General features: G+C 41.1%; 1 protein-coding gene across 1 annotated transcript; it reads left to right on the forward strand.

Annotated features, from left to right (window-relative positions):
• The first annotated feature begins 8 nt into the window (after positions 1-8).
• On the forward strand, positions 9-22,931 carry LOC126541903 (uncharacterized). Its single transcript, XM_050188866.3, has 11 exons — positions 9-1,033; positions 3,963-4,074; positions 4,143-4,202; positions 4,285-4,340; positions 5,267-5,411; positions 5,995-6,927; positions 7,704-7,815; positions 9,501-9,636; positions 12,388-12,505; positions 18,497-18,606; positions 22,776-22,931. Exons 1-11 carry the CDS (start codon positions 342-344, stop codon positions 22,852-22,854), a joined length of 2,553 nt encoding a protein of 850 aa, XP_050044823.1. The 5' UTR covers positions 9-341; the 3' UTR covers positions 22,855-22,931.
• The last annotated feature ends 1,065 nt before the right edge of the window (positions 22,932-23,996 follow it).

Genomic DNA, 23,996 nt, shown 5'->3' on the forward strand with positions numbered 1-23,996 from the left:
GTCTCTGCTGACGCGAAATACAGAATCCGTGGTCGTTGTCTTTGCTTGTGCAAAGCGAGTAGACTGGCCATCGTGCTCATGTGCTTCTGTGGTTTCTTTTGTATTGTGTGGCCTTGTGCAAGAAACGATTTCAGGCGATTTCAACGCTTTCATTCTTGTTGCTCGTTCGGTGAAATCCTTGTCGTGCTCGTCTAGTGAGCGTAATTCTCCGACGTGGTGTTTCGTGATCGCTACCAGAGCGTCTGGGCTTGTCGAACGTGCGTGAGAAAGGAAACGACCTCCAGAAACATCCGTGCGAGAGCCCACTGTGTGCTCGAGTCCTCTATTGGCGCTGCCCACTTATGAGCCAAGGAGCGGCCGGTAATACCGAGCGTGATTCTCACGATGCCTTCGGCGTAAACCCGCAAGCTTCTCCGCGCTCGAGACGACCTCAGGAGCCTGCTGATCTGTCTGACAAAACAGGCAAGCCTGAAGATGCCCTGAGTTGCCTGAAGTCCGCACTCCGACCACATTTTCGACGCCGTGGCTTTTCACGTCGTGCTTCGAACGGTCCACTGTCAAGCAACGCTCCGGAAAGTGTACCCTGCAAGTTCTTTTCGAAAAATGGTCACTGTCGGAATGGGGACCGATGTCGGTACTCGCACGAGCTAGGAGTACAGTCTTCAGCTGCCGCTGCACTTACTACTGACAAACCGGTCGAAAATGACGTTGAAGGTGTTGCTCCAATCGACTGTACCGACAAAAGTGTCCAGCGGCCACCGCCGAAGGAGCCGTGCCTCTTCTTCGAGCGCCACGGATTCTGTCGCTACGGCCGCGGCTGCCGCTATGCCCACAAGCGCCGTTGCGACCAAGCTAAAAGCACTACCCAAGCTCCGCGAGAAGCCACCATGAACGACTCACCACAGCCAGAGAGCGACGTCCTTGGCCCGTCGGCGAGCTATCAGAAGTCTGCTGTTGGATCCGTCAGCGAAGTTGGGCAGGATGGCTTTGCTCAGCAACCACCCAGCGAAGGGGAGCTGCTGAAACAGTTGAGGTAAATTGCTCTAGGCAGCCTAAACGTGTTGCCTTCTGCCGTGCCGTCGGTTACTTTGCGTAAGCGTTAGCTACAGTGCATGTTTCTTGTTGCGTCGGTGATATAACAACCACGTTGCGATGCGAGCATGGAGGGTCTGGCTAGACAACCCGATTGACGGTCGGTGCCCTCGCAACTCGTCCTACTGGCGGGAGGTCTTCGCCTCAGCCTTCATTGCATTCCGCGGCACTCTGCGTTCTCGTTGTTTCGGCTTTTCCGCCTTCGACGAGACCTGAACGAACTAGAGGAAGTGCGTCGGCGGGTCCGCTTGTTTGGTTTTTGCCTTTCCGTGCAAGCGCAGATTTATTACATAGCCTCACGCATCGCTAAACTTTTTCCTGAAGCCCATATGCACAGTTAGTTCGAGGTCACAGGGCTGACGTCTTCTGTGTGTCTCAGCACATACTTGTTCGTATGCCTTCACCTTACCTTGATTAATGTCTGGATAAATCATAGAGTGGCCATTTATTCCACGTTCTCACATTCAGCCAGCAGCGGGATGAATACAAGTGTATAAACAGAGCTGTTCTGAAGAAATCCAGAATCTTGGACTGACCTTGCCACTTTCCTACCTTGTGCATTCTTGCTCCACAAGCTGCGAACAAAAAGCAAATTCTTATTAAACTAGCTTTGAAAGCCTTTATAAATTGTGTCTCTTTCACTAAAAGATAACCTTGTAGACTGAAAGCGAGCACTGAGTGTAGTCAGGGTTGAATGGAAAATTTTTTTATTTGTAAATGTTTGAGCAAAAAATAAAGATCAGTGTTTATTGTCTAAGACAGACTGCACCTTTGCACAAACATTTTTGACGGCTGGTGCTGCACATGTGGGATGCATTAAACGTGTGTTACGGCGCAGTGGCTTTGTCACACTCATTAACTATTCCTACGAACTCTTAAGCACTTTTCTTAATATCACTATGACTTCCCTTTTATTAAGTGGTTTCTTTCTTTATCGCACCTTGGAACATAGGGTTATGTCTCTCCTTACATACATGGTGTGAGGGGCAGTGTTTATTGCTCATCTGTTGCAGATTTTACATGAGCCACCATCAGCTGGTGTTTCTGTACAACCACAAAAAGAGTGGAGGTACCAAAGCAGGGGACTGCGTGACTACAGTTGATAATTTCCAGTGGACATTGCACACTTCTACCTAACACACAAACAGTGCAATCAGTGTACAGTCAAGTCTCTTTAGGCTGCATTCTACTCTACGTGTTTCTGAAAACGCTGCGGCTTTCTCTCGGATCCCCGGCTGCGGTGTAAACTGGAGTTGTGTGCCCACACCTGAAGGAGGAGACTTTTCGGGATCTTAATCTCTGGAATTTTCAACAAGTGTCAGGGAAATGGTGATAAGCCCTGAAATGTTTACAATGCAAGTGCTCTACTTGCTGGGTCGCATTGCTGGGTGCATTGCCATTAGCAACAGTGTATGCCAATGCTGTCATGTTTTGTTAAACAAAGTGATCGAATGTGCTTTTTAAACAAAAATGATGTCCCTAAAAAGCATTTTCAGGTGCCAAAAGCAAGAGCAGGCATATATAGGCACAATGGACAGAAACAGGCATTTATAGGCACTGTAACATTGGTGCTAAATGACTTCTGAAACCACAGTTAGTGCTCATACACTACAAGATAGGAGCCCTAACACATGGAAACAATTAGGCACTTGCCTATAATTCGATCTGTGATCATGATAAATGTCCCTGTGGACATTTTCGCAATTGGCCCTGGGACTCCTGGACAGAATGTTTGAATCACAAAACCTTATTTATACCAATGCTCTATGTGAATATACTATTTCTAACCATCGTCAAGTTTTTCCTGTGAGAAGAATAGTAAGCCATTGTGAAATATATGCACGGCACACAGCCAGGGACCTGATGAAGTGTCAAACCCTATTTCCGAGGCCAACGTGTTGAAATGTAGCAGCTTGCATTCGAAATAGGCAGTTGGTGTGTGAGCAGCTTGGTAATGCACTACCCTTCTAGAAATGGTGCTCATGTGACAAGTGTTCAACACTGCAGCTTACACCCCTGTCACAAAGGTACTTACAGTCCTTTGCCTGTATCGGACTTCTCCAGGACAATTGAAGCAGAAGTTATGATGAAGAATATGTGATCCGAAGTAAGGTGTGCCTGAAAATCATGTATATCAACACTGTCTGCATTGACTTGAGCACACTCTAAAGTGCCTGTGTGATAGTTATAGTAACCCTTGTGTTACAGAAAGGCAAGCATACAAAACACTGACACAAGAATGAGGAGGACAACACATATGCATTGTCTTCCTGTGTTCGTGTTTTGTACTCCTCTATATTGGTAGCTTAGCAAGAAGCTTGTCTAATTTAGAGTTTTTTAGATACTTTAATAAGAACTTTGCCTTTTCAGAGTATTAACTACTTCAATGACATAAATAGTCAGGTTTGGTTGTACCAAGCATCTTTCAACCGAATGCACATCTTGAATAGGCAGGAGAGAGCGCAAAAGGATACAAGGCACCGCACAGTCTTGCTTTGCATCTCACACAGAACATCTCATTGACGAGTGTGCCCTGTGACCATCCTTGGCCACAGTGATGGCCATTTGCAAGGATTCATCACATTTGCTTTGTGTGATTTGGAAGCTTTTTAAAAATGGGAGTGAATGTGCTTGCTTGTTCTTTTAGTGTGGTATGCTTACAAAGCTTCAACAAGTGACATGCCACCAATCAAGTAAAAGCATTGTGGAGCTGCAACTACTGCTGCTATGTGGTAACCAAATTATTTCTCAAACTGTTAAGATATTACTGCATGCTTTGAACTTGGGTGTATTTCCATTTTGACCCTGTTAACTGGCTCTGATGTGCAGATCTGTAATGCTTTTGATCTGTTTTCATTGCCTCTTTACAGGGACAGAGAAATTGATCAGTTTCGAAAACGATTTAGAAAAAGCAAAAAGATACTTGGTGGGGATAGCACCGACAAGTACACTTTTGTATTTGGACCTACAGATCCTGACTGGGTATGCTTTGCTTCCAACTTTAGATTGCATGAATTTGCCCAGAGCTGACATTCTATTTTTCCCTACAGCCATTTGATGTCAAGGAGCTAACAATGATGGTTACATTTCCAGAGTTCTATCCGAGAGAGGTACGCCTTTTGCTGTCTGCAAAACATGGCTTGGTATTAATTTTTTTTTTCTCTTCCTCTCTTTTGCTTCCCTCTTTTGCAGTGCTTTATGATGTCTGTGCTTGATGAAGAAGGTGTCTTACCCCCGATGCTGCTGAGGTAAATAATCTCCTGGTTTGTTACCTTGATTGTAAAGGTTTGTGAATGTGTAACACAACATTCTGTTGTGAATTTGTGACATTGACAATGCAGAACAAGCAAAGCACAAGGTTATATGCTGTCTACAAAAATATAAAATTGTACCAAATAAAAATGGTACAGCCATTTTAGAGGCTTGATTTACATTTTTTACTATAGTAAGTGTTTTCTTCTTCTTTTTTTTTCTGTAATGGCTGTTCTCAGCATTCTCATTCATAGGCCTTTCTTCCAAAACAGAAAGTTGAATTTTCCATATAGTCTCATTGCCCTAGTGAAAGGAGCCTGTTCGTATCTAGTCGGTAGATTTATTATGAACAGTGAGGCCCAAGAAACATTGACATTGCAGGATTAGGTAGGGCCTGTGTACATCATATATGTGCCTTGTTCTGTTTATCCACACCAATTCACTCACTCGGCAGTCATTGGCATGATGGTTATGGCCAGCACGTTACCTTAATTGGACTTAAATTTGTGGAAATCGGGATTAAATTTAGTCTTAATGCACAATTTTCCCTTGCATGCTGATTCCTCCATATGCCGGGTGTTTAATCGTTGCCCTAGCAATAAGCAGTGCCACCATGTTTTCGACAGATGTTATGGGAAAAGGCCAACTTAATGCTTTTTTGATAGGAGTCTAAAAATTGTTTTCCTGTCAGGACTGCCTGACAAAGATTGAGGTATATTAGATGCAAGGCCAAGAAAGAGTCAAGTAGAAAGGATAGTGATCGTGGTTTCTGGAATGTTGTGATTGTACCCAAATTTGCTGAAGGAGTATAGCATTATGAATGACTAGTTGTAATGAGCTCCAGTAAAGGACACATTTTTAAGGCTTAAAGTGACTATAATTTTTTTATAGTGTTAATTGTTACGGTTTTGTGCACCATCAGGGACCTCAACAAGGCCATTAAGGCATGGCTGGATGAGAAACATTCCACAACAAAACAAGTTGGCCCAGGATCACTTCACTTGCGTCCATTCCTTCGCTGGTTTGACCGCAACCTTGAGGCACTCTTTATTGAGGGCTTAAGGAAGGTAAGTTTGTCATATGTGTTCTTATAGTTATGGTATTGGTATAATTTGGTTTGGTGCCTAAATGTATTCCACTGACCCCAGTTTCTTCATTGAAAGTTTGTTTAGGCATTTGTGGGAATGATAACGTATACACAGTGCTGGTCTGTTATAAAGGTGAAATATAGCCTGCTTTGAATTTACCCATGTTGTAAATTCTTGACAATTAAGGTTCATAGTTTTGATGCTTTGTGGCAAAAATGCAATAATAATGGGGTTTGTGCAGCTGATTCTCTGGCACATGCAGTTCAAGCCATGGGCCAGTTATACTATAATATTTGAAACACAGAAAACAGTTGTTTGATGGCTCCTTTATGCTTCTTCTTATTTGTTTTTATCGCTGCATGGAATGTACTCGTGAAGCAATGCTTCATTATATTTATTTCGACCAGATCATTACCACATTGCAAATAATGTAAGGTGTAGTTGTCTGATGATTGCTTGATGCCCTTTTCCAACTTTTCTTTGTTGGAAATAATTATGACGTGAAACCAACCTAATAGTTTTTGAATTCTTAACGTGCTGATCTTTTTTGCTTTTTGTTTAGGTGAAAAAGATTCAACTTGCTGAAGCTGCTGGCCTTGAATTTGTGCCCTTTGAGCAACTGGCAGGTGCCACGATGGAAGTTGTGGAGTCAACTGTAGATGATGCATTATCCGAAGGAAACGAAAACAATGCAGATGCCGAATCTGGCATCATGACAAACAGTGCTGCCTGTTTTCAAAACAAGGCACATCAGGGCACATCACAAGACGATAACATAACAGACAGCTTGCATGTGTTGACTATTGATTCACGCGCAGAGGAGGAAAGATCCATAGAGAAATGGCCATCCGGGTCATCAAACGACCAACCTTCAGACTGCAACCAACAAGTCAGTGGTGTTACAGGTGTTTTGAATGGCTTGGACATGTCCCTAAACACAAGCTTTGTCTCCAGCACTGGGAATGGTGAGAGACCCGACCAAAAAGAAAAGAGTAAGAGGCATGAGAGTGTTGAAAAAAAACAAAGTGAGCCTGCAGAAAACAAGGTTCCACATCATATCATAGCCTCCTCTACTACGGATGCCGATGTCTGTTCTGGGAAGCCTGCTGCTGATGAGAAGCCCTCATGTGGTGCTCAGAGAGTGGGTGTCGACGTTCATGTCAACCAGAAGAAAGGCACCGAGGTGAAGTTTCGGCGATTAGAGCTTGGTGAAGGTGTAGCCACCTTGGAGTGCACAAAAGTGGCAGTCAGGGTGCAGTGTGGCAGGTGCCGTTGCAATGTGGATGTCGTCTCACCTGCACGTCGCCGCAATGTGGTGACGTGCGGCCGCTGCTCACGCACCTGCAGCGTTACATTTCGACCAAATTTGATGCATCAGTACAACTCCGTGCTCGGCTATTTTGACCTTGTGAACTGCTTAGCTGTGGACCTGGTGCTGTCTGGCTGTGCCTTTGCCCTAGACTGTTTCAGCTGCAACAAGAGGATGACTGCTGATGTGAGTTAACTGCATGTGGGTGCTAGTCTTGCAACTTACGGTAGGGCTTAGTGTGTATTATCATTACTTATGCGACCAAACACATTCTTCCTATTACTGTTGCTTGGGGGTACATGCTCAGTTCCTTTGTACATAACTTCTGTATGGCATCTTGTTGCCATCGTTAATTGTTTACAGGATGACCTTTTGTGACAGTGCTCAGAAGAGCATTAAGGAAACCATTAAATTTGAAATTAAATTCGGGGTTTTACGTGTTGAAATCACGATTCGATTATGAGACACGCAGTAATGGTGGACACTGGATTGATTTTGACCACCTGGGGTTCTTTAACGTGCACCCAATGCATGGTACATGGGTGTTCTTGCATTTTGTCCTCATCGAAATGCATCCACCGTGGCCGTGATATGATCCCGCGCCCTAGGGCTTGGCATGAGGAAGCCGTTTATATGCCAAGGTCATTTTGACCTAGGTAATGGTAATGAGCTGGTAATGAGATCTAGCTGTTGAAATCGAGTTCAACCATGGGACTACCTAAGAAGATATTTTTATTGCTGCATTCCTTCTCTTTTGTTTGTAACGTTGCATGTTCTTTGTAGAACGTAATTTTGATCTTCTTGTAAAGAATTGTTGCATGCATGTTGCTTACAACTGAAAATTGTTTTTATTTTTATTGTTGCCAATGCACTGTTAAAGTCTTCATGGTAACGCCTAGTGCTAACAAATGGTGTTACATGCACTGAGATTTTTCTTTTTCTTTTCTGTTTTTCATATGCAGGGCATTCACTATGGACAACGTCGTTCCCTTTGGTGCCAGTTTTGCAATGCCAAGATAACTGTACTCATGGAGTCTGTCAAGTTTCTTCAATTGCAACCATCTAGAGAAGCTGGTTAGTATAGTGATCACGGTAACACGATTCCATCTAATTTCTTTTTCTGATGCATTCACCTTGCTATTGGGTCGCTTTTGAATATTCAGTTTCTTCAGCAATCATTTCAACATATTTTATTGGTCTGTGGATTTTTCTGCCCATCGATTGCTGTTGGACCTAGTGTGAAAAGCATTTATTTTTGCAGAAGTGCTGCAAATTGAGCTTGTTGGTGCATATTTACAAGAATGCTTGGGGACAGTGTGAAAAGATGGGACAAGAGATAGACAATATAAGCACAGACTAACAACCTTTATTTCAAAGGATGTGCATATGCTTGGTGAAGATCCACAAACAATCAAGTTCATGAAAATGAGACACCAAAAAGCTACATAACAATGTAAAATGATTTCTGGAGCACACAGTTCAGCCATGTAGTCAGATGCCCAAACTATCTAAATTCTACTCCTTGCAGTAGATTATGAGGTGGCACACCAACGCATGTGGTGCCTCTCCTGTGAATTTTTATGCCTAGAAAATTTTGTGTAATTTTTGGTCTTTGTATTGCCTTAGAATTTCATTAAAAGCGAAAAGAAACAGTGACAACCAAGATGCAAGACCAGAGGGAGACATACACACAGTCTTTCTGGTCCTGCGTCTTGGTATTCACTGTATTTTTTTTTTTCCACTTTAACATGAATCAACTGGCCCAGCAAATCATGATTGTAAGGTTTCCATTCTGCTCAAAATTTAATGTACAGACATATAAAGCAGCATGAGGCCAGGTTTTTCCTCCATCTCGTATGCATGTTCCCTAAGGCGGTGGTTGAAGCATTGGCCTGTTTGTCCTATGTAGCTGCAGCTGCAAGATAGTGGGATATCCTACTGAACACAAACTGTACTGCTGACAAATTGCTGCAAACTTCATGTCTTGGCTTGGTTTAGTTGGCTTTTCTGCATAACATGCCCAGCTTCTTCAATGCAGAAATAAAGGCAAATTCCAGCTCTTCCAACACTTTTCATCAGGCTGTGGCTGACCTTGTGTACGTACAGTATAACAGCGTTAGCCGTCAGCTTGCTTGAAGCTCTCCATCCTGAGGCATCATCCATGCTCAGTCTTCTTAGCGATGCCTACCAGAAGCTGGCGTGAGTACCTTGCAGAAGGCAAACGGACCTTGATTTGGAAGCTCTTCCCTACTTGGTGGTGGTGGCGTGGCCTGTTAAGCGTGCTCTTCAGTGCTCTTATGGCAATACTATGATTTACAGTCTTCGTTTAGCCTGATGAGAAAGAAGCCTTCTTCGATTGCACGGCTTAGCTCCAGGAGACATGATGCCCACCAAAGAAAAGCTTGAGGCACAGAAAACAGAGCTCGCCATTCGCTGGCAGTTTTTTATTAGGATAAGCTTGCCTTTTGCTTTGTTTTCCTTTTACTTTGTTATGTTGCTTACTGCTGGCACACTTTACTGAATTTAGTTTGCGCATCTCCCCGTAGGATAGTATGTATGTCCTTTCAAATAAGAGTTGTTAGTCTGCACTCATGTCGGTTTATCTTGTGTCCCGTCTTTTCACACTGTTTTAAGTATCCACATTTATATTTCTTCATTTATTTTGTATGTTTATGTGACAGGACTTGCATTTAATCTATTAATAAAAATCACTATAACAGTCTACATTTTCATAATTGGCACCCCAAATTTTGCTGCAGAACATGCAGGTTCGGCATTCTCCATAAAGGCTCCCAAGATGGTCAAAAATGTTAAAGATCCAGCCATTCAGGAAGGCAAGCCTCTTCCAGATGGGGGCATCTGCAAGCACTACAAAAAGAGCTTCCGGTGGTTGAGGTAGGAAAGGCTGGCATTTGATTCTCTTACCTCAGTGGTTATGGTGTTGTTTTTATTTGTCTGCTCTGTGCTAATGCTTATGCTCTTTTCAAGAGCATAAACGAGTGTAATGATCATTACCTCTTACAAAACTCACTACTAGCTATTCATCAATGGTGCCTTAAATGGAATATGCAACTTAACCTAGATAAAACTGTCCTCTTGCGAATTTTGCACAAAAAGCAGGTTTCTCCTTTCTCTTACAGCCTTCTAAATCATTCTATTATGCAGGTCACACATCATAAATACTTAGGGGTTACAATAACAAACGATTTAACCTGGTCTGCGCATATTGCAGACATTGTTCCTCATCATTTTCCAAGCTGTGCTTTCTGAGGCGGAAGCTTAGAGGCGCTTCAAGTAAGCTTAAACGTCTTGCATACATAAAATTTATTAGATCAAAATTAGAGTACGCGTCGGTCTTATGGGACCCATTCATATAGAAGGACATTTACCAGCTTGAGATGGTGCAAAGGAAAGCGATTAGGTTTATTTATAACAAATACAGAAGGCTTGATTCACCTACGACACTAATGAAAACAAATAACATCCAACAACTTCAAGTACGTAGGAAAATATCCCGTTTGTTGTTCATGCATAACCTTTTAGCACATAAACTAAACATTTCGCATCCCGCAGTACTTAAACAGCTATCGTCTAGACGAACACACCACACAGGAAGTCATTTACTGGAACCAATTTTTGCGAGAACTGAAACATTCAAACACAGTTTTTTCCCGAGGACCGTTTCCGACTGGAACTGTCTTCCGGGGGCCATTTTCCAGTCCTCTAATATTGTTAAAGCTCTAGAAGAGTATTTGTTTGAGTGAATGAGTGCTGTATATGCGCATATACGTGTATATATGTATAAATGTGTACATGTGTATACACATTTTTCTGCTTGTTTATTAGCGGCAATCTGTTAAACTGCCCTTCTTTTATTTTTATTTTTTATGTCGCAGTGTATTTCCATGCCTTGTATAGCCCCTCCTGCATGGGCCATAACTGTTGGCCTGCAGTATTCTGAAATAAATAAATAAATAAAAGCAGGTGATTTCAGGGCTGTACACAGCTGTGAAAATGTTTTTAGATTGAATTTTGTATGTAAATTTGAAGCTGACCATTCGTCGATCTTAATCTCAAATTGCCTTACTTTTATTGCGTTTATGAGAAGATATCAGCGTCATCAGGTGTTAAGAGCGGAGCCTGCTTGACATGGTGTCAGTAAAATGTGAGTTATCAAATACTCACGAGTACCATGTTTTTTTCATGAAATTGTGGTTGTTCTAGCTGCTGCAGCTGTTACGTTGATTTTGCTGTTGTGATAGCATAAAATTGGCTCTTTGTTGTTGGCACTGAAATGCCCACCAATCGAAATGACATCACGCTGCACATTTTATTTTGCCTCTGCCCATTCCAAGTAGAACCACTATGTAATGTTGTAGGGCGAGGTGTCTTACTGGTTACTGTTTTGACATCATCTGGAATACTTTCAACAGTGCATTGACCAAATCTGTTTAATACGTTTTTGCATATTGCAAAAATAGGCAATAGACAGACAATTTATCAAACCAATGGTGCACTTTTCACTGAGTGTGGTTTGCCTGCTGCTGCTGGTGGGTTTGTCAGAGAATTTCCACTTATGTACTAGGAAATGAGTGTCATGAAGAGTTTATTCAGAAAAGGTAAGTTACTTGGTATAACTGTAGTGCTGCATGGAGGTGGGGAGGGGTGAGAGAGTATGCAACATACGTTAGCAATAGTAACTTCTGATGACTGCCAATGGAGCGCAGAGACAATTTTATTGTGCGTTAACTTGGGAGCTTTGGAATTTGGTGCACAAATTTCTACTGGTGCTATAGAGAAAAATTTTGGGTGTTCACTTGCGCATGCTGTTGACATGCACATGCCATTTTGTGGCTTGCCATGACCGCATGCACTTTTAGTTCTGCTCAAGGATGATCATGAACCAGTGCTTGGTGCTGCAGATGTGTGGTGGCTGTACAGTGTCCACAGGTGTGTGTGTGTGTGTGTACACATGCTGCAGCAAATACAAGCTGTAAAATATGTTAGCACTGCACCTCAGCTTTGCTGTGAGGTCGCCATTGCCGCAGTAACGAGAAATGACATGCTGGCACGAGATGTAAGAACACACTGGTTCAAACTGACAAGAAACAGGCAACACTTGTGCCACCAGATGACTTTGTGACCGAAGAATGCAGGAAATTGCCATAGCTACACAGAATATGAGTGGAAAGGGAACGCTGGTGGCTCTAGAAAAGGCTATTCAACTACTTGTAGTGCTTTTAACTTAGCATAAAATCATGAAAATTTTGGGAAAGCTTCCCATAAAGAGATTCTGTTTATGTATAAATGATTCTTTTCGATATTGTGACGGTCGTTTCTAGGACCCTTTGACCAAAATATGCCTACTTCAGAACATTTCGCAGATGTACTATGGACCTTCTTGTCTTATTCTTTTACGCATGGATTCATAAACTTGCGCAAATAACATTGTTTTTTGTTCTGTAGCAGTGTGTTGAACCTGATTTCATTTGATGTAACAAATGTTGTTAGTACCTACAGATGAATTATACATGCAACATGATTTTGTGGTCCTGTTGTGTAATTTTTTTCATGCTTTCTTGCCTTGGTCTATGCCTAATATTGTTCTAAATTGCGTTCTGTTGTCTCTGCTATTGTTAATTCCAGGTTCCCTTGTTGTGGAAAAGCTTATCCTTGTGACAAGTGCCATGAAGAGCAGGAGGGTGGCAGCCACGAAATGAAGTATGCCACACGAATGATATGTGGCCACTGCTGCAAAGAGCAGGTGAGAAGCATGAGTGGAAACACACTTACGAGCAGTTAGTAACGTCTTCTAGCATTCTGCCAGGAACTTCTGGCAAAATGCTGGCCTGTTTATTTTCAATCCACCAATCAGTTGGAGAGGGAGCTTGTATATGTGTGTAGTCCAGCACTTACTTTGTGTTTGGTAAGTGAGGAGTTCTGGCACCCATACTGTAACTCTTAATAGACTGGTTGTTTGCCCTATGCATCACATATACCTCCCAATGCCATATTAAGGTGAAAGCCTTATACGCCCCATGAAGCGAAAAATCCACCATCCGTTGTTTTCATCTCATGGTACCAAAACCCATGTGGCCAAGTGAGGACATCACATTCCCGGCGCTGGACCTGCTGCCTCTCACACTGCGAAATCCCACTGTGAACAGCCAGTGTCAGACTGATACCGTGGCCCACACTGAAAAAAAAAATGACTTGGCCCACTCCCAAAACTTGACTGAGGTGGATTAAGGTAGAGTTTTAATGTAACGTGATTACTTAGACAATCGATTATGCGTTTGCATTCAAATCACGTAAGGATACATAAGAGGAAGCTCTAGCTTGGGCCCAGCTTCGGTGCCGCCTATTCAAATACATGTAAAACGCAGAAACATTTTTATGAGATAACCAATGGGCTGATTTTAATGAAATCTGTTGCTGCAGCTAGAACAGATATGTCACTTCTGTAAACAGCATTCATTAGAGTATCCAAATTGGACAACAAATTTGATCTGTCAATTTATATTTTACATGAATCTGTTACATTGTTTACAAGGGTTTTGCAAAAGGGTCATTTTATGCTAACTGATCCAGACATTGCACTCTGCTATCTTCAATTTCCTGAAAAAAAAAAAAGTCATGGCTTACTGCTTTACCGTGACAAATATTAACCCAGCTTCGTTTTGGCGAAACAAACTTTTTCGCGCTGTGGCCGCCATCTTAGGTTTGCAAGCGATCGCAGAACCGTCTTACAAAAAAAATCTGTACAAAATAAAAAATTTTACCAATGACTATAAAACATGTTTCATACAAATAAAATACATCGTTCTTTCATATGCATTAAAGTGAACTGAATTTGTCTCACTTTTGTTTAAGTAGAAAACACGTAATAAGGTACAGAAAGGTGGAAATTCGAAATTATTATGAAATTTTATGTTCTCACAGTAGTCGTCCCAACTATTTTCCTAAGTTGTCCAGAAGGCGAAGGAGCCGATAAAAATGTTTCAGAGGTCAAAAAACAATGCGAGTGAGCAAAAAAAAAAGCTTGAGAAAATTTGCTTTTTGGGGAATATTCAACCGTCAATTGGATAGTGAGGTGTTCATGGTAAAAATATGAAAAATAGTAAGTTGCACAGTAACATTCAATGGCATTTATTTCTGAAAGCTTAATGAGAAAAATGTTTGTTTTAAGTGAGAAAATAATTCTGGAAGTTGAGTCCTTGCGTTCAACCCCAGCATTGCTCCATGCTTTCATGTAAATGAAAAATTTGTGACCAGAAGTCACTATATATTTTTTTACTTTTTCTTTTAAATGCAACAAACCTCATCAAATTTATTGCAGTGGTTGCCAAGAAAAACGATTTCTCCTTTCCCATGTATTTAGATAGGAGCCCCAAAGCTGAAGCTTCCTCTTAAATGACTGTCAACTTTCCCTCCTTTCAAGAGGAAACTTTAGCTCGAGAGCTCCTATTTAAATACATGTACATTGGAATGGCAAAATTATTTTTCTCAGCAACCACATGACCAATTTTGGTTAAGTTTGTTGCATTTAAAAAAAATTAAAATCTAGTAACTCTAGTAAGTAGATCATCAATTTATGCTATAAATTGTTTTTTAAAAAAATTCTTCCAAATCGCAAAATTTTTAAAAGAACACTCGAGTATAATGTTTATAATTATGTAGCAGTAAAAATATCGGGATTCTCTAAAGAGCATCTAATAATACATCAAAAGCAGAAAAATGGATGCGTTATACAGTGCTATGAAATATACCACTAATCCATGAGCAAGGCCCTGTAACCATAGTAACAAGCTCACATAATCTGTAAATTCATATATCATATTTGTCCGCTTGAAATACTCTGACAGGTGCAGTTTACGTAACTGCAATATCTGTTTTTGGTGCAGAGTTGTGTATTTGTAAAATTCATGCCTCTTTATTTTGTTTAGCTTACTTATGTTCGACAATTTTTGTAAAAAAAAGATGTGAGGTCCCATTTCAAAAATTGGCTTCCTACAGTTGCTGGAACTTAATTTTCTCTCTATGATGCAGCAAATTTAATTCAAATCAATCCTGTGGTGATCTCAAAAAAAACATTTCCGTGTTTTACATGTGTTTGAATGGGGAGATTGGAGTTGGCCTCAAGCTAAAGCTTCCTCTTAATGGCAACTAGAATATTGCTGCACCGATTTCCTTTCTAATCCACATCCCTGTCTTCCTTTCTGTTAACATTGCACCTATCGTATTTCTTTCCATTACTTGTTGTGCCATTGCAAAGTCGTTAACTTCTCAAGCTTCATTGCAGCCTCCAAGTTTCTGCTTCTTATGTTAGTACCAGGGGAATGCAGTGATTGTACACTTTTCAAAGATAGCTATAAGCTGCCGGTCATGACTTCATAATGCCTGCTGTATATGGTTTGACACATTTTTATTTTTATTTAACTTTCCTTCTGATGATTAGGATTGCCTGTGAGTAATCGGCCTAGATAAACATACTCTTGCACAGATTCTAGGGGCTGACTGCCAATCACGAAATCTCGTTCTCTTGCCCGGCTGCTAAAAGTTACTTTAGTCTTCTGCATAGTATTAATCTTCAGCCCTTTCTTGGCTAAGGTCCTCAATAATTTGTTGCTATCCATCTCCATCATTTCTGAACAGGACACATCTGCAAACCACAAGTTGCTGAGGTGCTTTTTGTTCATTCTCACTATTAATCCTTCCCTAGTACAAGAAAGCAGTGAATAGAATTGGAGATTGTGTCTTCTTGACTGAACCCTTCTTTTTATTGATATTTTTCAACTATTTTTTTCTGTGTGTGAAGAGTTAAAGTAGGTGTGTAACCTTTGTAGGTATTTGCCGAGATTCTCGCGTAAGCTTCCTGTACTCATTGACTATGCAATGTGTCCATGACTGCTGATATCTCTACTGAATAAGATGCCTTCTCATAATCTGTGAAAGTCATGGAGCGGTTAGCTCTATTCCACTAGTTTCTCAACTACTTGATTGATGACATGGATGTGATAACATGGACTAATTCAATTAAAGAAATGATAAATAATAGAAATCAAAGTTGATGTAATGTGAGGGACTTCACAAGTGAAGTGAAGCTTCTTATGAAATGATCAATAAAAATAAGGCCCCTTTGATGCCTTCAGGTAGCATATGTGGGTTTATTGACCATTTGCCTTCACCCCAAAAGATCACATATTTTTGATGCCTGCGGCTGAAAGAATGTTCCACATCCGCCGCCAAGGTTTGTGAGTGGTGGCGCTGGCTAAACAATCTTAGGGTTAGCTTTAGTAGCAAAACATAAAAATTCCTAAGAAAGTGGACGGGGAAACAGCGGCGCGGTAGCTCAAGTGGTAGAGCATTGCACGCATAATGCGAAGACATGGGATTGTTCTCCGCCTGCGGCAAGTTGTTTTTTCATCCACATTCATGTCCATTAATTTATCATTTCTTTAATTGAATTAGTAAGTGCAAGTAATTTCCCCGATGTTTTCTTTGGTGTCATTGTTTGTTCGCTTCTTATGATATAATTAATAAAAAATCGAGCTCCTAGGTTTACCCCCTTCTCTTGTGTGTGTGTGTGCCTGTCTGTGATGCATCAATGGTTATTGTTTATTGAACTTACACAACAATATTTCAATGATAAAGCCATTGAGCATTTCACACTAATAAACTCATTGGCAACATGTTATTGCATTATTGTTAATGAAATACATGCATGGGCGTTCCAGTTATGTTAGCACTTCGATGCATAAAACAGTGCTTTCTTAAAAAATTAAGCACAACAAAGTGCATTTTTCCGCATGTTTGATGGCGCATGACTTGAAATTTGTGCCATGCTCAGAATTCATTTAAAGTCTATGTGCCTTGCAGTCTTACAGGCTACAATTAGTAAATTTCTTTGTGTGCGGTAAAGTAAAGAAATTTTTGTAAGTGACTTTTTAATTAGTTAAATATGCATTTTGATTCATCACGTTATAGTAATGTCTCCCACAGCGAGTAATCCAGCTCAAGGACAACAATTACATCTTCCTTGCGGTTTTTCAAAATGCCTGTATAGTCTAAAAAAATTCACTGACAATTACGGTAGCCCCTAATGCGAAGTTTGAGCGCCGCTCTATACACGTTTTCATTTTGCTATATATTGACTGGCGTGGACAATCTGTCTTGTGTGGCATGTTGCAAATGAGCAAAGCGGGGCGCAACTGCCTCGCTAATCTGGAGATCGCAAGAGCCAGTGTGTGGATAATGCACGGGCGCGATTTACAGTAGCCACTGCTGACAGCCCTCCCAGAAGACGCATGCTACTCTGGCCATCGATTCTTGCCGCACTACACTTTTCTTCTCATGCTATCACCATAAGTTCTTCCGTTTTATGCCTTGTGGTTGTACCCTTCTCTATGCTTTCCTTCTCGCGTCCTTCATCTCCTGTGGCACCCTGCGTTCACTCTTTCATCCTTTGCTGGTTTGCTCGGTTACACTGCGGGAGAACGCCGACGCTCGCCGCAAGAACAGGCGCCTAAGAGCTGCGCTCTGAAAACGAAAGTCTGTTGTTCCATTTAAAGGAGACTGTACTGAGGGATGTACACAGGTCACTTTTTTTCAGAGATGCTGTAGTTTTACAACGATTACTTAATAAACATTGCAGATATATGATTTGAAGGGTAGACAGAAAGATCATTACTGCTTTTGTGTATTTGCACACTTTCTATCTATAATATACAGAGGCTGTTTGGGCTATTGAGGATAGTTGGGTGATGAACTTGGATCCTTGTTTTAGCTCCCACAAAGCTGGGGCTTTTCTGCCTAGGATATATTTTTCCAGGTCTACAGTCCATTGTTTGTTTGAGTCCTACCTGGGGAAGCAACAGGTCTTGATATTGATTACCTTAATTGACGACGACGCCAGCGCCCGTGGTGTCGTCGTCTTTCTTGTGCATGTTGTTTTTTGGCGCAAAATCTTTTCAGTATGCCTTAATGACTATGCTGGATGTGGCTGCTGTTGCACCACCATTGTAGAAGTCCCTCACTTTCCAGCAGCTGCACTAGAATAGGACATTTAGGAAACATGAGAAGGAAAGCAAAGCTGACACGCACTGGCAGTGGTGCCAAAAGTGTCCTGTTTTAGTAGCATTGTACCATTTAGCCAGACGTTCATGAAGGGTGGAGATATTCTACATGTTCTGCACATTAAAATGATAAACAAACTGATCCTGTTGTTCAGTTTATACAACTGCTTGTTAAGTAATTTTCATTTGTGTAAATTCCACAGTATTGTTATCAGTGTTCTGATTGTAACAGTTTTTAGGAAATCACATTTTATTGTTTCTATCACTTGTGCTTGTGGAGCATTGGAATTGGTACCTATTTAGTACATGAAGGAAACGGTGCAGAATTAAATTCGTGGCCTTGTGTGCCCGTAGAGCAGTAGACTTAAACATCTCACAAAAAGCACTATTATTTTTCTTCACCTTCTGCTTGCAGAGCAACACTCAAAATTTCAACTAGTCTTGGTTTTTAGATCAACCTGATTCCATTCCAAAGCAGCTGGTTTATGTGGTACTTTTAACTATTGAGCACTCACATGAACAGTGTGCTTTGGTCGCTGCATGCTATTCTGACATTAAAGCTGCTATGAACTACAGTTACTATTACCATTGCTATACTAGTACTACTACTACTGGCAAGTACCTTGCTATAAGGTTGGTAAAGTTTTGCACATCATGCTGTGCGTTCAACATTGTTACAGCCCTTTGCTGCTGAGAAGCCTTGCACTGGCTGTGCAAACTTCATGACAAAGAAACCCACAGCACACTGGGAAGGAGGACGTGGTTGCCGGGATAAGATTCATATGAGCAGGTATGCATTGCACTCACTGGTTGCCATAGGCGGTATTGTATGTGGCTGTAGAGCTAAGGGGCTAAAGGTTTGATGTTAACATGTTGGTGGCCACTGATGCAAGCTAGCTTTCATCATTTTTATTTGTTATTGCGCCCTACAGTCCACTCATTATAGCTTGTTATTGTTCTGTCAGAGCTGGCTCAAGAATTTCTGTTGATTATTTTTACATGACTAAGGCAGGCACTTCCTCTGGCTTTCTCATCATTGAGCAGTGCCAAAGAGCACACCGTTAACAGCACTTGAGTCCTGTTGCTGTATTCACCAGCCTACAAGTGGGTTTAAAGTGAGCTGTGTTGTACAAGTGTTGTACAAGTGTTGCCTCTTTCACATTTGCATTTTCAAAGAGTACTGAAGTCATCTAGCTCTATTGCCTCCTGGTGCTAGCTTGCACAGAGGAGCCAATCAGCCTCTTGGACTTGTATGATCTTTTGTTTCAATGGTCTACAAAAGTTTGTGTGAAACAGTAGTATTAAATTGTTAGCTGTAAAGCTGCTATTTTAGCATTTGAACCATGAATGAAATGGTGTGTTAAGCTTTATGCAAAGCAAGAAGGCTTCAGATTTGCTTTTTTGGCAGGTGCAGCCTGATGGCAACTATGTATATATATATATATATATATATATATATATATATATATATATATATATATATATATATATATATATATATATATATATATATATATATGGTGTCCACTTTCATGACATGCATCGATAGTAGCCTGTTAAGCTGCTTGAAATCAGGCTTACAGTCTTCTACCAACTCACATAAAGGTATAAAACCTTTGTTTGTGAGTACAGCACTCATGTCTGATTCTTTTTGTGTCTTTTCGTTTTCACACTTTCTTGTTTTCCAGGGTGTTAATCTGCAAACTTGGCCTGCTCACTTTTTCAGCTGGAGAACTTCATTTTCATTATTTCATTTGGTGCTCAGTTTCTCGCAAGATAACTACATCTGAAATTATAGAATAATTTACTAGCGTAAAAAGGTAGATTAATGTGATGCTGTATTGCTAATGAACCGCACTGCATTATACCGGGTTCCTAATGAAATGTGATGATGATGATGATGAATTTGTTGTTTTATGGCGCAAGGGCCAATTATGACCAAAGAGCGCCAGGCCAGTGTTGATGGGTTTGCAGTGGGTAGATGAATTCCGTGAGTGATTGTGACGTAGCTGTAAAGGGCCTAAGAGCAATCTCTGTAAAGTGCATAAAAGCTATATGTAATAAAATTATGGCAATGACTAGTGAGTACTACTAAGAACACAAAAGATACATTGTGATAGAATGATGATATTTAAAAAATACATGAAGGTAAACGTTTGCAAGAAGCACTACTGCCTAAGAGAAATGTATTGAAAATACCTTAAATATAGGGAAGATATGAAAATTCCATTACATCTTGATTGCTTTTACCAGAGTCGTATGTTTAAAAATACATGTAGTAATTATGCAAGTAATTGTGCAATTTAGTTTAATTATCCTAACAGAAAGAGCCATGCGATTGATCCCAATGGAAGACTTGAAGTGCACCACGCAATCAGCTCATAGGAGTTTCCAGAAATGCAAAATGTTGATGCCGCTAATTTTTACACCGTAATGAATTCTGGCCACTTTCACACAAAAGCGAAACTGAAGTGTTCAAGAGCACAACTGTCACGCCATAGTATAGACGCTCTTGAGTTATGTGTTCGCTTGTGCCTCACAGGTAGATGAGTATCAAGTGAGTGTCCTTATCAAGCTGCGATCGAGGTCACTTTATGCTCACCTGATGATGAGATGCAAGCAGTCATATCATTCATCGGCGTTAACTATGGATGTGACACTTGCACTCTTCAACTGTTCAGTTTCGCTCTGCTGTGTGAAATTGGCCGAAAATCATTATGCTGCAAAAATTAGCAGCATTTCATTTTTGCATTTTTGTAAATGGTTATGAGCTCACCGGATGGCACGCTTCAAGTCTTTCATTGGAATCAATCATCTAGTTAAAAATGTAATTAGTCTAATTTGCATAGTTACTTGTCTAATTACTACATTGGGTGGTAAAAGCAGTATAGATGAAATAATATAATTTTCTCTTCTTTGCTAATTTTAAGAAATTTCGAACATGTTTCATGAAACGCCCCGTATGAACTTGGCATTTTGATAATTAATCGTCACCAAGCAGTTGTACTTCCCCTGATAGTGCCATAGCAAAAGAGCTTCATTGAAATACATCTAAACTCCCTTCTTCAGAAGGCAACCACCAGAATCATATTAATGGTAGCAAATATTTTATTCCCTGATATTACTTTTTCTGTATATTATGTAAAGCAGGCACAGCATCAAAAAGCATTTTTTCCAATCGCACTGTGGACTATTGTAGACCACAGAGCTTGCAACTTTAAAGGGGCCCTGAAACACTTTTTATCAAAATAAAAAAAAGTGCACTTGATGTTAAATCGTGATGTACGTGATGCGCGTGATGTTGATGTCAGACATACATTGCCATAAAAAGTGCTGAAATGTGTTTAGCGGAAGCAGAGTTATTGGCAATCAATGATTGCCTTTGATTCCCGTCATGGTGTTCCCATTCCTTCTTCAATGCCTTACACTGCGAAGACTACAGCAGAGTGGGGCATGTCCACAATGTTCCACTTACTGAACGTCCCTGTGGTGCACAGTTCAAATTAGATACTGGATGTTGTAGACGTCACTATATTTTATTTTGTTGCCCAGGAGACTATGCCTCAACTTATGGTTGAGTTCACGGTGTCTCATCTCTTTTCTGTGCTACATTGTACTAGATAGCTACGCACAGTTGTTTTCTCGCACCAAGTGGAAAGTAGCACATTTCCTTTCACACTTTTCTCTACAGCAATCACACAATTTCCAAGGGTCAAACGAAACGTTGTCTTTATTTTCACTCATGCGAGTTTATCAGCAGCGCTCACACCGGGCAAGAGATGTATGCTGCACTGCGGATTCGTGTTAAAGGACTCCTAACGTAACGAGCTTTGATTATGTAGCAAGGTAAGGTTGTAGGCCAGCTGGTGAAACATTGCGAATAAAACCGCTACAGACACAGGACTAAAAGAGACGACAACACAGGGCGTTAGCGATACAGCTTGAAGGTGTGCAAATCTGGAAGCAGACAAACTGTTCCAATAGGATGTTGGTGCTCAGGCCAGTTCACCATGCACCTGGAGCCACATCACCCACAGAGAAACAACCACTCAGAGCACACAGTTGTTCTCAGACAGCTGCAGCAAGCTCAGCGAGCTGGCTCGTTGCAGCATCCCACGGAGGCTGCGGTATCTGAACCATGTAGCAGACGCAGCTACATGCTACTGCGTGCAATGTTTGGTATGTGCATGAAAGGGCTGGAGTGTGCACTTGCACTCATGTGCTCCAGTCTGGCCGTGTCATGGTGCAGACCAGCTTTGTCCTGCACCATCTTGACCGACTGATAGTAGCAACATCCAAATTGTGCATTTTAAGTGCTGTCACTAGCTCAATATGAAGCAATGTCTGTCAAGGCGTCTAGCCAGGAGTGAGCATGCATTGGCAAGCGTACGTGTGGTCTAAGTTTTGCGTGATTCGAGGCTAGTTGAGTGTCCAAAGCCAACGAAATTAGTGAGACTCTATGGCTATGACACCGATAAGCACTGTGGCCATAGTTTAATTCCTACGTGGGTGGCCACAGCTGTGTGTAAGCAGTTGTCTTCTTCCGCCATACATAATTCTTATTCTTAAGCCTGTTTATTAATGAGTCAAATATATGCAGTAACAGTCAGAAGCTCAATGACCCAAACACCTGTCTTGATTGATGTCAGCCATCAGCCAATAGCAGCTATATATATAGGAATGTTTAATATGATGACATATGCAAGCCTCCTGCAGCTTCAAAATGGCTGAGGAAGAGGCCTCATCTGAAAAGACGGTGTTTGAGAAAAAGGTGACTTCTCACTCCGCTTGCGAGTTCCACGAACTGCACATGACTGCAAAATGTGGCTTTGATGTGCACAGCAGCACATGCTATCCATGTACTGTGTTTCTTCATCAATCCCAAGGGGTGGTTCAGAAACCCTTTAAGCTATACTTATGTCAAGGCTTCTACACTGGTATTTTGTTCTTTTTTTTAAGGGACGACAATAAGAAGTTCAGTGGTACGAGTAAGACCATTTCAAGGAAAGCACAAGAGAAGCTTACTGGCAAAAAGTGATGCTGAGAAAGGCAGCTTCCCTGGAACTTCTTGTGATTACTTTTGTACTGAAATAAAATTGGTTTAATTTTGTACAATGTGTGCTTCATTTTAGTTATAGGAAAAAGCTTACGTGATGAACCGTTTCAGACGCCGATAAAGTTCGTTGATTGAAAACTTGCTTTCACTGCATTTCTTGCATCTTCAGAATCATAAAAGGCGTACCGATTAAGAATTTTCAATTGTTTAGTGAGCTTTGTAAAGTTTACAGAATGTGGACTCCATGCGAAAACTCGCTACAGGAACACCAAACATGATAACATCAACTATTTTGTGTCCAGCAGGCTTGAAAAGCACTTATCCAGCCACTTGAAAATTATGACTGGGGCAAAACACTGAAAAACAATGAAGGACATGAACCCGCTACATACAGCGACATGCTGACACCAAGCAATAACACCAAACCATCTGACATGCCACTCGTTTTACGAAAGCGTTTTGCAAATTTTATTCAAACTTGCAGTGCTATTCCAGTCAGAAGTGTTTCAATATGTACGCAACACATTTTATATATTACTTTCATCCATACTGAAATGGTTGAGGTATCTGGTAAAGCATACTGAGTGTGTACCTTTCAGTTACGTTTTATTCAGCGTAGTGGAAATGATGTATGCTATTAATATAAAAATCTGAATCCTGTTCATACAACTGCGCAATAAAGTTTTAGGCGGCATTTGCTGCATTCTGCAAAACACTACTGAGAGTAATAGTACTGCGGGTTTCCGCAGAACTATTACGTCAAAGACTAATTAGCAGGCCAGGGACAAAAATAGCCGGTTGTCATGTATTAGACGAAAAGAAGGAGAACCGTGGGGCCCAGTTTTGTGTAAGGTCATCGTTCTTGTAAGAACGTTCGCGCATATTTGTTAGTCCGAATCATATGAAACCAACAGATAATGAAGAAAAGGAAAGCATAGGGGAAATTAATTGTAGTTTTAACTGACTTGTAAAAATTAGAAGCTAACGGGAAATGGGGAAAAAAACCACTTGCTGACGGCGATAGCCGTACCCGCCATCGCATTACGCGCGCGTTGCACTGCCGGTTGCGCTACGGTGACGGCAGTTCCTACGTTCATGCATTCTTGGGCATTTGTGTATGCGTA

This window comes from Dermacentor andersoni, chromosome 2 (genome assembly GCF_023375885.2).
Source record: "Dermacentor andersoni chromosome 2, qqDerAnde1_hic_scaffold, whole genome shotgun sequence".
Taxonomy (NCBI): domain Eukaryota; kingdom Metazoa; phylum Arthropoda; class Arachnida; order Ixodida; family Ixodidae; genus Dermacentor; species Dermacentor andersoni.